This window comes from Salmo trutta, chromosome 29 (genome assembly GCF_901001165.1).
Source record: "Salmo trutta chromosome 29, fSalTru1.1, whole genome shotgun sequence".
In the NCBI taxonomy this organism is placed as follows: Eukaryota; Metazoa; Chordata; class Actinopteri; order Salmoniformes; family Salmonidae; genus Salmo; species Salmo trutta.
This window is the reverse complement of record NC_042985.1, coordinates 30,843,610-30,859,955: the sequence shown is the minus strand read 5'-3', so window position 1 is coordinate 30,859,955 and position 16,346 is coordinate 30,843,610. Positions and strand designations below refer to the sequence as shown.

The 16,346-nt window shown below is 43.4% G+C and overlaps 1 protein-coding gene across 1 annotated transcript; it reads left to right on the top strand.

Annotated features, from left to right (window-relative positions):
- Positions 1-34: 34 nt before the first annotated feature.
- Positions 35-16,102, top strand: slc22a31 (solute carrier family 22 member 31). Its single transcript, XM_029721741.1, has 9 exons — positions 35-589; positions 3,032-3,135; positions 3,328-3,482; positions 10,038-10,206; positions 11,041-11,186; positions 12,667-12,775; positions 12,960-13,174; positions 13,501-13,612; positions 13,827-16,102. Exons 1-9 carry the CDS (start codon positions 200-202, stop codon positions 14,269-14,271), a joined length of 1,845 nt encoding a protein of 614 aa, XP_029577601.1. The 5' UTR covers positions 35-199; the 3' UTR covers positions 14,272-16,102.
- Positions 16,103-16,346: the final 244 nt, after the last annotated feature.

Genomic DNA, 16,346 nt, shown 5'->3' with positions numbered 1-16,346 from the left:
TCAGTGCGAAATAGGTCTAGGCTACAGTGCGTACGAACACTGATTTACGAGCAGATAGACTTCCCACCAATGACATTTCGGTTACTCGCCGACCTGCCCACTTGACTGGAGTTGTGCTATCTCATCTAGCCTGTCCTGCCATGCCCAGCGGTGTGTGGATGTCGAACTACTAACAGCTGTCTCGGCATTGTCTCTAACAATGAACTTTGAAACGAAGATTTATACCAAAATCGGTGGATATGGACGATATAACAGAATTGTTTCCATATTCAGCTGGTTTCCGAACTTTGCTGTGATGCTGAATCTTTTTTGCGACGTTTTTTACACCCTGATTCCCGGGTCGTACCACTGTAAACCCGACCCGACCCTTTTACCTTCGGGTTTTCTTTTCAGTAATTATTCCAGACAAAGGTATCTCAATTTTGCCATACCGTGGGTGAATGGTTCTGGACTGAGTCACTGTAAACTTTACAAGTACCCTAGAAACGTCTCCAACTTCATAGACAGCATTCCAGAGGAGATAGTGCCGTGCACGAGAGGATGGGAGTACGGCCAAGCTGCGGCGCTTCAGAGCAACTACGTGACAGAGGTAAACAAATGTATACTTGGATTCGATGGTTGGTGGTTGTTTTTGGAGAGTTTGTGCTTTTGCCAGATTAGCAATCATTCGTGTGCTAGTGATGTTTTTATGACGACGCATTTACCTTACCTAATTTGGTTTACAAGTAGCCGCCTTTTCAGGCTAATATGTAAATATCTATGCCAAGCCCTGTCGAATGTTATTCATCCGTTCAAAGTCGGCTACTCAAAGTACATTTGGGTTTAGCCTATAACTTCGGGGTTTGCAACTTTTGAATTCCCATTTGTGTTAATTGATCTTGTCCCAGACATACTGCTGGGGTTAGAGTTGGTCATCAATAGGCCTACTAGATAACATCAATAGATGACACGGCATGCACTGTTAGGCCTACTCATTGCTCAAGTCTGCTGTTGGTTAACATGCTTTAGAGTTTGTAACTCTAGGATACATTGTGTTTTGGTTATGTGCTGAATTTGATTACCAGATGAAAAAATATCCTATTAGCACTATTTATCAGATCACATTAGTCTGTTTTAAATAATAATTACATTACGAAACTGCTGTGCAGAGCCATGGAATATGGGTGAATGTGTGTGTTTGTGATGATAGCAGCACAACAGGAAATGCAGGGACAACAGTGTTCTTCCACCCTGATGGAGTTTCTGGGAAGATATGTCCTCAACAGAGCACATGAGAGGTCAATCTTAGGATGAGCATTCATCTTTCTGTACTGACCCTTAGCCATCTCATAACCAAGGAACACTCGAGTTCATCTGAATTTATTTGGCTCTAAGGGAACCCTTTTCATATTTCTTACCACTAGGCCTATATTCTTATTTCAGACTAGTATAGTCAATGCCTCTCTAACGTTGTCCTGTTTTGCTTCTTGGGAACAGTTAACTAAATGTTGACTTATTGCACCTGGACAAGCCTCACCAGTCCATTATAATATCAAAAAGGGGGCAGGCCCATCCCACTGCAAATACTGGAATGGGATCTTGGTAAACAAAAGTATCAGCAGTTACTCAAATGTCCAGACACAAGGCAAATATTGGTGTGTGTGTGTGAGAGAGACAGAGTGTGCGGGCTGTACAGGAATTCAACAAGGCAGACAGTAGCCCTGATGTGGTGTATTTTCTCGCGCATGTTTCCCTGGCGATAGGAAGCAACCAGCCCTGACCCCCCGCTCCTGGCTTTCCTTCTCCATGATGTCACAGGACATTTGTTCATGTCCTCACAGGGGTATCAACATCATACAGCAGGAATGGAGGTCCTTCTGGCCCTGAGTTGTAAGGGGTGGGATGATAGGGACAGATCAAGAGATGAAGCAAGGGAGGGAAAAGGAGCCAATGAAATTAAGAGATGGGGGAGGGAGGAAGAAAGCATTTGAGTAGGGTAAAGAATGGTGGAAGGCACTGGAAACCAAACAGTGCAGTGGCTCTAATGTGATAAACCTATCTGCAGTCACTCTTATTCAATCAGGAGATGATATCTATCACACAGCTGAATTCCTCCTCCTTCGCACAAGGATTTCCATTGCCCTCAAGTGTGTGTGTGCCACTGGCCTATAATTCTTACTTCTATAATAATAAGGGATAATGGAGCTACAGTTTCAAACAGTCTCAAACATTTTCCAAGCATGTTTATTAACAGTCCTTAAAAATAGGGTATGCTCAATCTGCCCCCGGAATTTTTCTACCCTGGAAATGCAATCCTGGACGAAGAAATAGACCACCCATTATGTCATTATTTCAGTGGCTCCATTGACTTGGCTCTTTTACTCCATTCCTAACTATGTGGCAAAAGGGTCATTCCATGTCATTTCAGAAAGCCATGACAACCCGCCATCTCAGATTGATCTGAAATCATTTCTGTAGTTAGAAACAGATAAGATTAGCCTTCCTGAAACATTATTTTGTTGAAAATAATTTTATCTCTGAGAAATTAAGCTAATTGATTGCAACCAAATAGTTACTATATGAATCCTATACATTTAAAATGGCCAATTTGGGTCAAATCAATTATATTTCAAAAAATAATGTTTCAGGAATGCTAATCTTTTTTTTGTTTTATACTTTTTACCCCTTTTTTCTCCCCAATTTTGTGATATCCAATTGGTAGTTAGTCTTGTCCCATCGCCGCAACTCCCGTACGGACTCGGGAGAGGCGAAGGTCGAGAGCCATGCATCCTCCGAAACACGACCCTGCCGAGCCGCACTGCTTCTTGACACACTGCTCGCTTAACCTGGAAACCATCTGCACCAATGAGTCGGAGGAAACACCGTACAGCACAAGGAGTCACTAGTGTGTGATGGGACAAGGACATTCCAGCCGGCCAAACCCTCCCCTAACCCGAACGACGCTAGGCCAATTGTGTGCCGCCTCATGGGTTTTATTGTTCTTTTTGAGGTGGAATGACTCACCATCTCGCTCTCTCTCTCTGCTCCACAGTGGAACCTAGTGTGTGGTGACTACTGGAAGATTCCTCTGCAGCACATCTGCTTCATGACAGGGTGGATTGTGGGATATGTCCTCCTGGGCACAATGTGTGACTGGTAGCTACCCCCCATTTTGTGTGTGCATGCTGTTTCTGTTGTATGTTTGTATAATTGTAAACTACAATGGTATTAATTTCACCATACATATTTCATGTGTATGTTATTGATGGTATTAGGCTGTTAGGAGTGTTTAATATGTGTGCATGGGAAGCTATATATCTCTAACTGTATTATTTTCTCTATGTTCAGGTTGGGTCGTCGACAGGGCTTCCTGCTGTCGGTGTCTCTGTCCGGTCTGTTAGGAGTAGCTGTGTGTCTGTCCAACAGCCCTGTAGTGTTTCTGCTGCTACGCCTGTCTCAGGGCGCCATGTTGGCTGGGGTCTTCCTCTCCTCTTACCTCGCCAGTAAGTACACTTGACTTACCCTACTAATACCGCTCACTCCTGAGTACACACTTAATGGGGAAGTTTAAAGGAAATAAAAATATCGGACAAAACACGCATCATAACAAAAGACAACACTACATAAAGAGAGACCTAAGACAACACAGCATGGCAGCATCACAAAACAGGGTACAAACATTATTGGGCACAGACAAAAGCACAAAGGGCAAGAAGGTAGAGACGACAATGCATCACGCAAAGCAGCAACTGTCCATGATGGCAGGGGCAGCTGTACAGATAAGTCATCCAAAGGGCTTTGACATCTCAAACACAGAAGGAAGCTAACACTATATGATGCCCCGTCTCCTTATTAATTCAGCCACTTACGTAGATAACTAGCAAGTGTAAATTTGCACCCCAGTATCTCTACTTGCACATTCATCTTCTGCACATCTACCATTCCAGGGTTTAATTGCTATGTTGTAATTACTTCGCCACCATGGCCTATTTATTGCCTTACCTCCCTTATCTTACCTCATTTGCACTCACTGTATATAGACTTTTATTTTTTCTACTGTATTGACTTTGTTTGTTTATTCCATGTGTAACTCTGTGTTGTTGTATGTGTCGAACTGCTGTGCTTTATCCTCTACGGGCCACGGGGGCAGTATTGAGAATTTTGAAAGAAATATGTGCCCATTTTTAACTGCCTCCTACACCAACTCAGAAGCTAGGATATGCATATTATTAACACATTCGGATAGAAAACACTCTGAATTTTCTAAAACAGTTTGAATGGTGTCTGTAAGTATAACAAAACTCATATTGCAGGCAAAAACCTGTGAAAAATAGATTAAAAAAAAAGAGAATTTTGTGACTGTACTATTTAGTGTCATTGTTTTAAAGATACCACAGTGAGAAAGGATTCAGTTCGCAACTCCTACTGCTTCCACTAGATGTCAACGATCTTTAGAAAGTTGTTTGAAGCATCTGTGATAAATACACACCGAATTAGAAAGCTTACAAGTTGACACGTCATCACTTCATTTTTTGCGCCTGCGCATGAATCTGAGAAGAGTGCCTTTGTCATTATCGTTTATTCTAGACACTTGATAGGTTGTGTGAAAATATTACTGATGTTTACTGATGTTTCACGTTAAAAATGGAACAAAAGATTAGTGCTAAACAACGTTTGACATGTTTAAACAAACGTAAATAGATTATTTACTAGGTTTTCTTTAGTTTTTCGACGTGACTTTACACTGCCCACCTCATTTTGTGGGAGCCTACTGAACGCTAACTATTTGGACATAAATTATGAACTTTGTCAAAAGAAACCACATTTGTTCTGGACCTGGGATCTCTGGCAGCGCCTTCTGATGGAGATAATCAAAGGTAAGGGGATATTTAGAATGTTATTATCGATATTAGATGATGCTAATGCTAACGGTATAGCTTAGCTTAGCTTAGCATATAGCTTATTGTTGTTAGCATAGTACCCAGTTTATACAAAATGTGATTTCCCAGTAAAGTTATTTTGAGATCTGGCCCTTCGGTAGCAATTACGAGATGATAATATATTATTCTTTGAATGACAATATTATAATTTACCAATGTTTTCGAATAGTAATTCCGTGATTTGTAATGCTGGATTCACTGGGTGCATTCGAGCTGAAAAAAATTCTGAATTTCACCGCGACTGTAAATGCTGTTTTTGGATATAAATATGAACTTGATGGAACTAAAAATGCATGTATTGTATAACATAATGTCCTATGAGTGTCATCTGATGCAGATTGTCAAAGGTAAGTGCATAATTCTAGCTAGTTTTCTGTCTGTTGATGCCCTTCTTTGAATTGGCTAAACATTACACGCAGCTATTGTCAATGTACTCTCCTCACATAACCTAACTTTATGCATTCTCCGTAATGCCTCTGAAAATCGGACAGCGTGGTTAGATTTAGGAGATATATCTTTCAAATGGAGGAAAATAGTTGATTATTTGATTTTTTGAAATGATTACTCTTGCAGTTTTGAATTCCCCGCCATGGTCACATGACAATGAATCCCAATACCGGGATAAGATCGGGATAAGATCCTCAACAGGTTATCTTGGCCAGGTCGCAATTGTAAATGAGAACTTGTTCTCAACTAGCCTATCTGGTTAAATAAAGGTGAAATAAAAAATGCATTTAAAAAAAGGTAACGGATGGCAACAATAACTACCCGAGTTACACCAGGAACACACAATCCCTCCATCAGTGATCAGACTGTCCACAATAGGCTGAGAGAGAATGGACTGAGGGCTTGTAGGCCCGTTGTAAGGCAGGTCCTCACCAGACATCACCAGCAACAACGTCGCCTATGGGCACAAACCCACCGTCGCTGGACCAGACAGGGCTGGCAAAAAGTGCTCTTCACTGACGGGTCGCAGTTTTGTCTCACCAGGGGTGATGGTCGGATTCGCGTTTATCGTCTAAGGAATGAGTGTTACACCGAGGCCTGTACTCTGGAGCGGGATTAATTTGGAGGTGGAGGGTCCGTTATGGTCTGGGGCGGTGTGTCACAGCATCATCGGACTGAGCTTGTTGTCATTGCAGGAAATCTCAACGCTGTGCATAACAGGGAAGACATCCTCCTCCCTCATGTGGTACCCTTCCTGCAGGCACATCCTGACATGACCCTCCAGCATGACAATGCCACCAGCCATACTGCTCCTTCTGTGCGCGATTTCCTGCAAGACAGGAATGTCAGTGTTCTGCCATGGCCAGCTATGAGCCCGGATCTCAATCACATTGAGCACGTCTGGGACCTGTTGGATCGGAGGGTGAGGGCTAGAGCCATTCCCCCCAGAAATGTCCAGGAACTTGCAGGTACCTTGGTGGAAGAGTGGGGTAACATCTCACAGCAAGAACTGGCAAATCTGGTGCAGTCCATGAGGAGGAGATGCACTGCAGTACTTAATGCAGCTGCTCGCCACACCAGATACTGACTGTTACTTTTGATTTTGACCCCCCCCCCCCCCCCTTTATTCAGGGACACATTATTTCATTTATGTTAGTCACATGTCTGTGTAACTTGTTCAGTTTATGTCTCAGTTGTTGAATCTTATGTTCATACAAATATTTACACGTTAAGTTTGCTGAAAATAAACACAGTTGGCAGTGAGAGGACGTTTCTTTTTTTGCTGAGTTTATATTACTAAAACATAAGTTGAGAAAAATACTGTTGCTGATTCCTGTTGTCATGGTGTCGAAACACCAGTTTTAAATGTCCAAATTCATATCAATATGCTGAAATAAGACCTGATGTTGAAGACAATAGATTCAAAAAAGACTCCCTATACACACATCACACTTGTGTACTGAACAAAAATATAAATGCAACATGTAAAGTATTGGTTTCATAAGCTGAAATAAAATTTCCCAGAAATGTTCCGTAGCTACAAAAAGCTTACTTCTCTAAAATTGTGTGCACAAATTTGTTTCCATCCCTGTTAGTGAGCATTTATCCTTTGCCAAGATAATCTATCCACCTGACAGATGTGGCATATCAAGAAGCTGATTAAATGGCATGTGCACAGGTGCACCTTGTGCTGGGGACAATAAAAGGCCACTCTAAAATGTCACACAACACAATGTTACAGATATCTCAAGTTTTAATAAGGGAGAGTGCAATTGGCATGCTGACTGCAGGAATGTCCACCAGAGCTGTTGCCAAATGCTCACCTTGGATGGCCACTGGCATGCTGGAGAAGTGTGCTCTTCGCGGATGAACCCCGGTTTCAACTGTACAGGGCAGATGGCAGACAGAGTGTATGGCGTTGCTTGGGCGAGCAGTTTGCTGATGTCAGCGTTGTGAACAGAGTGCCCCATGGTGGCGGTGGGGTTATGGTATGGGCAGGCATTAGTTACGGACAAGGAACGCTATTGCATTTTATCTATGGCAATTTGAATGCACAGAGGTACTGTGACGAGATTCTGAGGCCTATTGTCGTGCCATTCATCCGCCGCCATCACCTCATGTTTCAGCATGATAATGCATGGCCCCATGTCACAAGAATCTGTACACAATGCCTGGAAGCTGAAAATGTTCCACTTCTTCCATGGCTTGCATACTCACCAGACATGTCAAATGTTGAGCATGTTTGTAATGCTCTGGATCAACGTGTGTGAGAGCTTGTTCCAGTTCCTGCCAATATCCAGCAACTTGACCGAGCTATTGAAGAGGAGTGGGACAGCACTTCACAGGCCACAATCAACAGCCTGATCAACTCCATGCGAAGGAGATGTCGTGTTGCATGAGGCAAATGATGGTCACACCAGATATTGATCCATGCCCCTACATTTCTTTTTTTTCTTCGGGTATCTTTTTTTCTTCAGGTATCAGGTATCAAAAGATGCATCTGTATTCCCAGTCATGTGAAATCCATAGAATAGGGCCTAATTATTTATTTTTTATTGACTGATTTCCTTATATTAACTGTAACTCAGTAAAATCTTTGAAGTTGCGTTTATATTTTTGTTCATTGTATTTTGCTAAATTAGTACCTTAACTGCTCACCCATCAACAGTAACCAAACGGTCACTCCAGACTGAAATTGATTAGCTTGTTCTACTTTAATTAGTAGCGCACACAGATTAATCAATCACGCCAATATTGTATAGAAATCAATGGAACTGAGACAATTCACTGCCACTACATGTCATTTGCACTCTTCTAAAAGTACTGCAAAGCTACTGGTAATTTACCAAAGTTACGGGAATCTTCAGTCATTTTGGTAATCTATGGTAACTCTGGTAATTTATACTTGGATAACTGTATTCATATATAGTTGTAATTTTTTGTGTCAATATTGTCCATATGGTTAAAGAGAAAATAGTCTAATGAAAAAGTATCTAATCAACAATGGCATTATTTTCAATTAACTCTGCAACTCTTCCAACTATTGACTTTTTTCACAACCAGTTTCACGTCAATACATTGAGAACAAATACATATTGATGTTGTAAAAAAAAGGCTGTGTGGCATTCCCCCATACTTCCCATAGCATCCTGGTCTCATAGACTCGACATAACATAGTATAAGTCAATCCGAGACACTCAAATTAGTATGTTATGTTTGGTATGGTTACATAAGACAGAAGGTTACTTAAGGCAAACAAAAGCGGGGTGGGTGGGCGTATAACGCGAATGCCTAACATCTAGCAACCCAAAGATTGTGTGTTTGAATCTCATCACTGACAACTTTTGATTTTAACACTTTCTACTACTTTCTACTTTTTAAGCTACTTTGCAACTTAGCATGTTAGCTAACCCTTCCCCTAACCTTAATCTAACTCCTAACCTTAACTTCTAACCCAGCTAAAGTTAGCCACCTAGCTAACATTAGCTACAACAAATTGGAATTCGTATCATATAAGTTTTGTAAATTCGTAACATATCGTACGAAATGGATCATGCATAGCCACAAATGAATACATACCGTACGAAACGTAACGTCATACTATTTGGAAAGTCCCGGATTTATGTTTGTTACTTCCAGGTTGACCATAGCCCTCTATTGCTGCTATGGGGGTTAGAAAGTCCTTACCTTATGCCCCATGATCCCACACCAACCCCTAGCCTCTGGATTTCTCACTTGGGGGTTTCCCTCTGTTGCCAATAAACATCAAGAGTCACTGGAGGGAAAAGTGATTGGGGGATGTTAAAGTGATAGGGGAGGTGACAGGTTAGGGGTTGACTGTGTGTCGGGGGTCGGATACCCGGGTCACCGGGTGCCATCTTGTTGCACTGCTGTCTTGTTAGGGTTCAAAGGGCACTGGTTGGAACACACAGCCTTGAGCCAAGCTGAGCATTACTTATTCACTGACTCTCTCCTTCCCCCTTTACACCCCCTCCCTCTCTGAGATGGCTTGAGTGTGAGGTAACTCAAGGCTCTCTGGGCTAGGCCACCCCTAGGCCAAGAGTTGTCCCCTCCCCAATGTTGTTCCATTGTTAGGGGGTTTGGGGTTTTCTTGCTGTAACCTTCCTGTGATTGTGAGGTGATTGTGTGAACTGGTGTGTTTGTATGTGGACAATTGTTTGCTGAGTGAAAGCGGACAAGGGGTGCTCAATGTGTTTTTAAGGCCCTTCTGTGTATGGCAGTAATGGTGCTAGATACAGCCTGAGAGGGAGGCCCACCGCAGTCTGTCTTTAACACACCCACACACACATTTGCTCTTCTTACATTCCTCTCAGGTCACTGGTAAATGTTGGTTTTAGGCTGTATTCTGGAGGACTGCCTCTCAGTGATCTACTGCCAGAGAGTTCTTCAAAGGGGGAGTGGGGGAACAATGGCAGGACAGAACATACTGGAAGAAAATTGGTATTTTTTTCCTTTGTTTTCTCTGTGAGGGGTTTTGAAGGAGGAGAACTAGGGCATTGGAGTTTAGGTCAAAGTAGAGAGGAATTTCACACCACACAAATGATCACAAATAGTTTTATGGTCAGTCAGGCTACTAGTTGCATTTTCCTTCTCTCTTTCCTCTATCTCCTTTCTTCATCCTCTCTGCATCTCCCTTTGTGTGTTCTCCAGGACTGGAGCTGTGTGACCCTCCCCATCGTCTCATGGTTGAAATGGTCAGTGGTTTCTTTGCCGTCGTGGCAGAGCTCTTGTTGCCAGGGCTGGTGGTGCTGTGTCGTGATTGGCCAGTTCTTCAAGCAGTGGCTACCTTGCCACTGCTCCTGCTGCTCTCCTATTGGTGGTGAGTCTGTCATAAGCATTTTTGTGTGAACACAGTATAGTGCAAGGGGGGGGCAAAGTACGGCCCACCGGGTACTTCAATCCAGCCTGTGAGACAATTATTTAAAAAAAGAAAATCTATTATTTTATTTTTTTTACAATTGTTGTTTTTTTCTTCTTTTTTTTCTCATAAATTTTGTCGTATCCAATTGGTAGTTAGTCTTGTCCCATCGGGAGAGGCGAAAGTCGAGAGCCGTGTGTCCTCCGAAACACGACCCAGTCAAGCAGCACTGCTTCTTGACACAATGCCCACTTAACGCGGAAGCCAGCCGCACCAATGTGTCGGAGGAAACACCTGGCGACCGGGTCAGCGTGCATTGCGCTCGGCCCACCACAGGAGTCGCTAGAGCGGAAATCTTGGCCTGCCAGACCCACTCCTAACCCTCATGGGTCTCCCAGTCACGGCATGCTGTGACACAGCCTGGGATCGAACCCGGGTCTGTAATGACGCCTCAAGCACTGCGATGCAGTCCCTTAGACCACTGCGCAACTATGGAGGCCCCCGCAAATTGACTTGAACAAACAATTGGTCCCCCAAAAAATGCGGCCCTCTGTTGAATTTCAAAATCCCGACGTGGCTCTCGAGCCAAGAAGTTTGCCCACCCCTGGTATAGTGTATATTGTTTATGTCATGGGACAGAACGTATAAAGGCGTGGATAGAGAAAGAGGGATGTTTGTTATAATTATTATGCATTTTTGTGGAAGGACAGGAAATAGAGTGTCATGAATGGAGAAAGAGAGTCATGGATGGAGAGAGGTGTGTTTTTATATTCCTGTTTTCTCGTATCCCCTCAGTTGTCCATCAGTGTTTCCCGAGTCTCCCCGCTGGCTTCTGGCCACAGGTCAGATCCACCAGGCTAAGAGGTGTCTCCAGAGCTTCTCCACCAGAAACGGAGTGTATCTCAGTGAGGACATCTACCCTGCTGAGAACCTACTCTCAGGTATCATCATCCCCCACACTATCCTGACCCTTTTAGCTGGTCTGTGTCAATGAATAATGAATAATGTCTGCAGTCTTTGGTAGTGTAATCGGTTGCGGTGAAATCCTGCACGGAGCCTTTACGGTGTGCTGCCACTTTAAGAGCGCATCAGCAGTCAGGAAGGAGGAAATGAAAATGACTCTTCCGCTCTGTGAGAGCTGTCGGTTGACGCGGTAGTTTTGACTGTGTGTATCTCTTTGCAGAAGTTTTGTTTATTTTCAGCATGCTTAGTTCGTTAAGTGTTTCAATCGATCGCCGGTGTTACCGCTCAATGTCGCGTCTTGAATCTGTTGGAACCGCTCGTGTCATTGATCACATGGATTAGTAGCAACATTGTTGCGAAGCGTTGACAAATAAACCAACAAACCAACAGGTGTATCAGACTGGCAGACGAGTGCAACTGAAAGCCTGGAGTTTATAGCTAAAACATAGCCCTCTCTCGCTCCAGTGTTTTACACTGGAGCTGATTTACTTTTTGTTGTTGTTACCCCTGTGGTGTAACCCAACCAGTGGAGAGAAAGGATATCTGGCAAACAGGCTACTCTAGACAGTCTCTTCTGCCTGTGTGTGTGTATGGTAGCTGTACTCTCTATCCTACTCTCTTCCTTTCGGCAGGGTTAACACCTGCCTGGGACCCAAACAAACAATCTTTATCTTTACCTCTAACAATACAAGGTTAACTAATGCTTTGGGTAATACATCCAAACGCCCAGGTTTCCCCATATGTTACATTATTGGTTTTCACTCATCCACAATCAGCACAGCAACACCTAACAAACAACGCATCCAGTCCACTCACAGCATTCCCTCATATCCAATATTAGTGAACTTTGTTTGAGGTGCACGTAGCATTGGACGTTTCTGAGACGGTTCAGAAGTGTGCCTGGTTACCTGTGCCAGCTAGACAACTGCGCTCTCTCACAGCCCCACCTTTCACAGGCAGCCAGTCACTTAATGAGTGAGCGCATCCTGTGGTAGTCACGATAAGAGATCTTTGTTTGTTGGACATTTCAATATGACCGTAGTGTACTAAATCGCGAACTGGAATTACCTTAGTCCAAATCAAGACACATGACATTTTATATTTTGGTAATTTAGCAGATGCTCTTATCCAGAGTGACTTACAGGAGCAATCAGGGTTAAGTGCTTTGCTCAAAGGCACATCGGCAGATTTTTCACTTAGTCAGCTCAGGGATTCAAACCAGAGACCTTTCGGTTACTGGCCCAACGCTCTTAACCTCTAGGCCGACTGAATGGTTCCATTTAGTGTGATTTAATAGTAGGCACAGGTTCCGAGGAGTGAAATTTCCTATAGAATGTGGGTTATATGTTTGTACCAAGTGAACAGCGTTTGGGTCAAGTGCCCTTTGGCTTTGGTATTGGAAGTGTGAATGCAGGCTCATATCTCTCCTCTCCCTCCCTCTCCTTTTCTTCTCTGTAGAGATAGATGCGGAGTACCCAGATTATACCCAGCCTTGCTACCACTCAGTCCTGGAGTTGCGTTCCACCCGAGTGATCTGGAGGAACTGCCTCATCCTTAGCTTTACTATGTGAGTTAGGATCTAACACAGCTTTTATGACCTTCTATATGACTCCCTCCACTGAACAATACAGCCACGAGGAAGGATAATGTTACCATTTACCGCAGCTGCTTTTAACAGTACTGTTTGGACAGAGTAAGTTTCATGTTTTGGGCCAAGGACCTAACCTTTCCTAACTCTCCTCCTCCTCCAGGTTCATAGGCACAGGCATCCAGTACTGTTTCATCAGGAACCTCCACAGCTACTCCCACAACTTCTACTTTAGTTACTTCCTGCGTGTGCTGACTGGAGCTCTGGGATGCATCTTCCTCTGCCTGTCCGTCAACCGCTTTGGTCGCCGTGGTATCCTGCTTCTGTCTGCCATTATCACCGGCCTGTCCTCACTGCTGCTGCTGGCCCTCACACAGTGTAGGTTTAACCTGTTTTATATCTGTGCTATGATGATGATACTATGTTGCTATACTATTTCTATACACACATTTTCTTTAAGTGCCTCTGCAGGGTCTCATACGGTCTTCTAACCCCTGTACATGGTTCATTAGTAACTATTCTCCTCATACTGTAGCCATGGGTTTGCCATGATGACCTCATTCATAATGATGTCACTGTTTATGATTCTGATTGGCCATTAGATTTATTCAGGTGATTTCAGGTCAATTTGTTTTAAATTGCCTGTTTCCTAGTTTGCCTAGTTTAGTGAGTCATCAGAAAGACGTGTCCTTGTCCTTCTCTAGATCTGCATGGAGTGCTGGTGTTGGGGCTGTCTGTGCTGGGGCTCCTCTTCTCCCAGGCCCTGGCCATGCTCAGTGCATTCTTCGCCAGTGAGGTCATGCCCACCGTAGTCCGGTAAGTATTATGTCTACTGTCCTGATCACACTAAACTGCCATTAGTTTGTCTGTGCTTGTTTTTCATGTATGTGGACATCTGTCTGTCTGAGGGAGGCATATGAAATGTGGGTTGTGTGTCTGAACCAAAATGCAGAATGCTGGGTCAGGTGCCCTTGACAATGTTAGTGAGCTCTATATCTCTCCTGACCCTCTCTCTCTCGCTCTGTCTCAGTGGTGGTTGTCTGGGGCTGGTGCTAGCGTCTGGCTGTATGGGGATGGCTGCCTCCTCTATGATGGAGCTCCAGAACAACAGGGGTTACTTCCTCCACCACGTCATCTTCGCCTCCTTCGCCGTCCTCTCGGTGCTGTCCATCATGCTGCTGCCGGAGAGCAAGCGCAAGCCGCTACCCGACTCCCTGAAGGACGGGGAGAGCCAGCGACGGCCCCCTCTCTTCCTGTCTCGTGAAGACCACCTGCCCCTGCTCTATACCCGGCGTGGAGCCTCCGAGTACAACCCTGATAACTACTCCCGCCTGGTCTCCGCCACCAGGAAGATGCTCATCAAAGACGATTTACCCTATAAGATCGTTGTGCCCTCCCAGTCCCCACTGCTGCCTTCCAACAGCGAGGTGCACTGCACACTGGAGGAAGAGGCACTAAGAGAGGACTTATTTTAGCAGCCTCTAACTACCGTCATCCATCCTCTCCCACAGAGAGACCTCACCTCCATCCCACTGGATATCTCTCCCTGGTATCATCCTGGGCTAGCTGGCTGGTTCCCTTTCACCAGACTGAGACAGTGTGATCCAGACTCGTATCGCTCTGAACGACGGGTCTTCTTGGAGTTGGAGATGTGTGTATTTACTGTGTCAGTCTTATTTGTTGTTGTGCCAAGTGTTTCAAACAATACAAAAAAACGATCTGTGTGTGTGTGCTTGCACAGACTTTGCTGAAAGACTGTGTGCTAGTCCTTTGTTTTTGTACTGATTGAGATCTGCTGTTTCTAAGACGATGTTAACACCCTCTTCTCCAGGTTGTGCAGCATGGAGCTATGGCTTTATTAACCACTAAGGCTCACTTGAGAAGCGCCGTTTGTCCACTTAACTGTTGACTCATGCTCTTCATTACTGCTGTCTTGTGCCTGTGACTGCAAAGAGAGAGAGAGCAGGGTCCTGGCTGTTACTTAATCTGATTCATTGGTGACTCAACGAGGGGAACTCAGAGATAGAAGTCAGTTTGGTTCAAACTGGAATGTATTGGCAAATTGTTTGATTTTGGGGGGGAACTCAATGAAGTATCAGTCACTGATAATATGACCTAAGCAATGAAAGGTCATTTCATCCTGTCCACTTGTTGGACATGGTTTAAGAACATGAGATGTCACATGATTTGCACCAGGAACAAAGTTGTTAATTATTGAAATGTGAACAGGTCATGACCTCTACTCTGAGTCATTATAACCTTTCAAATGGGACTTTACCTCATATTGTGTTTAGTTGTATCACATCCATCTCTCTGCCTTAAACTGTGAACTTTCCTGTTCAAAGAAGGCAGTTGCTAGGACATGATACTTAACATTCTATAAGTAATGAAATACATTTGATCAACTATTAAACCACATTTCACTGCTCTCTTTGGTATTTGACTGTGGTTTGAGGTTTGTTGCCCTTCTTGGCCTGGCTGTGGAACTGTTTTACATTATTGTTGGATAGGATGTTTACACTCGTATTAACTCATTCGCTCTTCCTTTTTCATCCCCCTCTCTTTTGCTTGCATGGGAACATAGCCCCCCGTACAGTAAGTTTATTTGGAAAAAATATAAATGCAACTGCTCAACTTTTCCCCACAGCGGACAATATTCTGTCCTTCTAAAAATACTTATATTAAATTCTATATACAAAGTATTATTATTTTCAGCTATGAATAAGTTGTCTGACTCTCGAAAGTTCAAATTGAGTTATTTGGAAGCTGAGGCCATACAATGTTGATTTACTGTTTGCCCCTCTTCACATGTCTCATAGAAAAATAAATAGAATAAAAATGTCCTCAAGCATCAAGTAAAGAGATGCACAACTTCCTTTCAGATTATGGAAAACGAACTCTCTCTCATGCTATTCCACTTTTGACATCAATGGGGTCTTAACGAGGTCACTGGGTGTTGAACTGAAGTTGCTGTAGTATTTTTCTGAAGCTGATCCACTTCTATTTTTAACTTTTATTAGTTTGCTCGACCTCACTTTTCAAAAATTAAATCCGTTAAAACAGTACATTTGAATGGCTAAACTGAAAATGTGTTGAGTTCTGCCCTGTGCTTTATGTCCGATACAATGCTTACCACAAGATGGTGCCGTTCTCTTATAAATGTATTTAATGTACAAAATCCACCATTTGTCTTTCTCAACTTTGTGTTATGTTTGATTATCAGCAAAGTCAGATTTTTATATTTTGAAGAATTGGAAATGTATTTCAGTGTAAATAAAATGGCTTGGAGTTAGTCCAAACACCCCATTGCCTAGTTCAGGTTGTCTGTTTGTACAGCATTCTCAGAATGATTGAGCCAGATGGGATAATAGACACTGTTTTGTTGAATGAAACACCGTTCTAACCTGCCGTTGAGTTTGTTTATGTCAAAATGAAGTAAATTGTGCTCAGTGGACTGTTCCGTGACTCTGGGGCTGTATAAGAACAGAGAAAGGAAGACGGAAGTAGAGCACTTGTCTCAGTCAGGGCTTCAGAAAATCCCATCTGGAAC

What these genes read in the sequence shown, in the direction of transcription:
- slc22a31 (XM_029721741.1), top strand. Translation starts at nt 200, where the DNA reads ATGAACTTTGAAACGAAGATTTATACCAAAATCGGTGGATATGGACGA. An exon ending in AGAGCAACTACGTGACAGAG is followed by an intron (nt 590 to 3,031) that starts GTAAACAAATGT and finishes TCTGCTCCACAG; the next exon opens with TGGAACCTAGTGTGTGGTGA. An exon ending in CTGCTGCTCTCCTATTGGTG is followed by an intron (nt 10,207 to 11,040) that starts GTGAGTCTGTCA and finishes GTATCCCCTCAG; the next exon opens with TTGTCCATCAGTGTTTCCCG.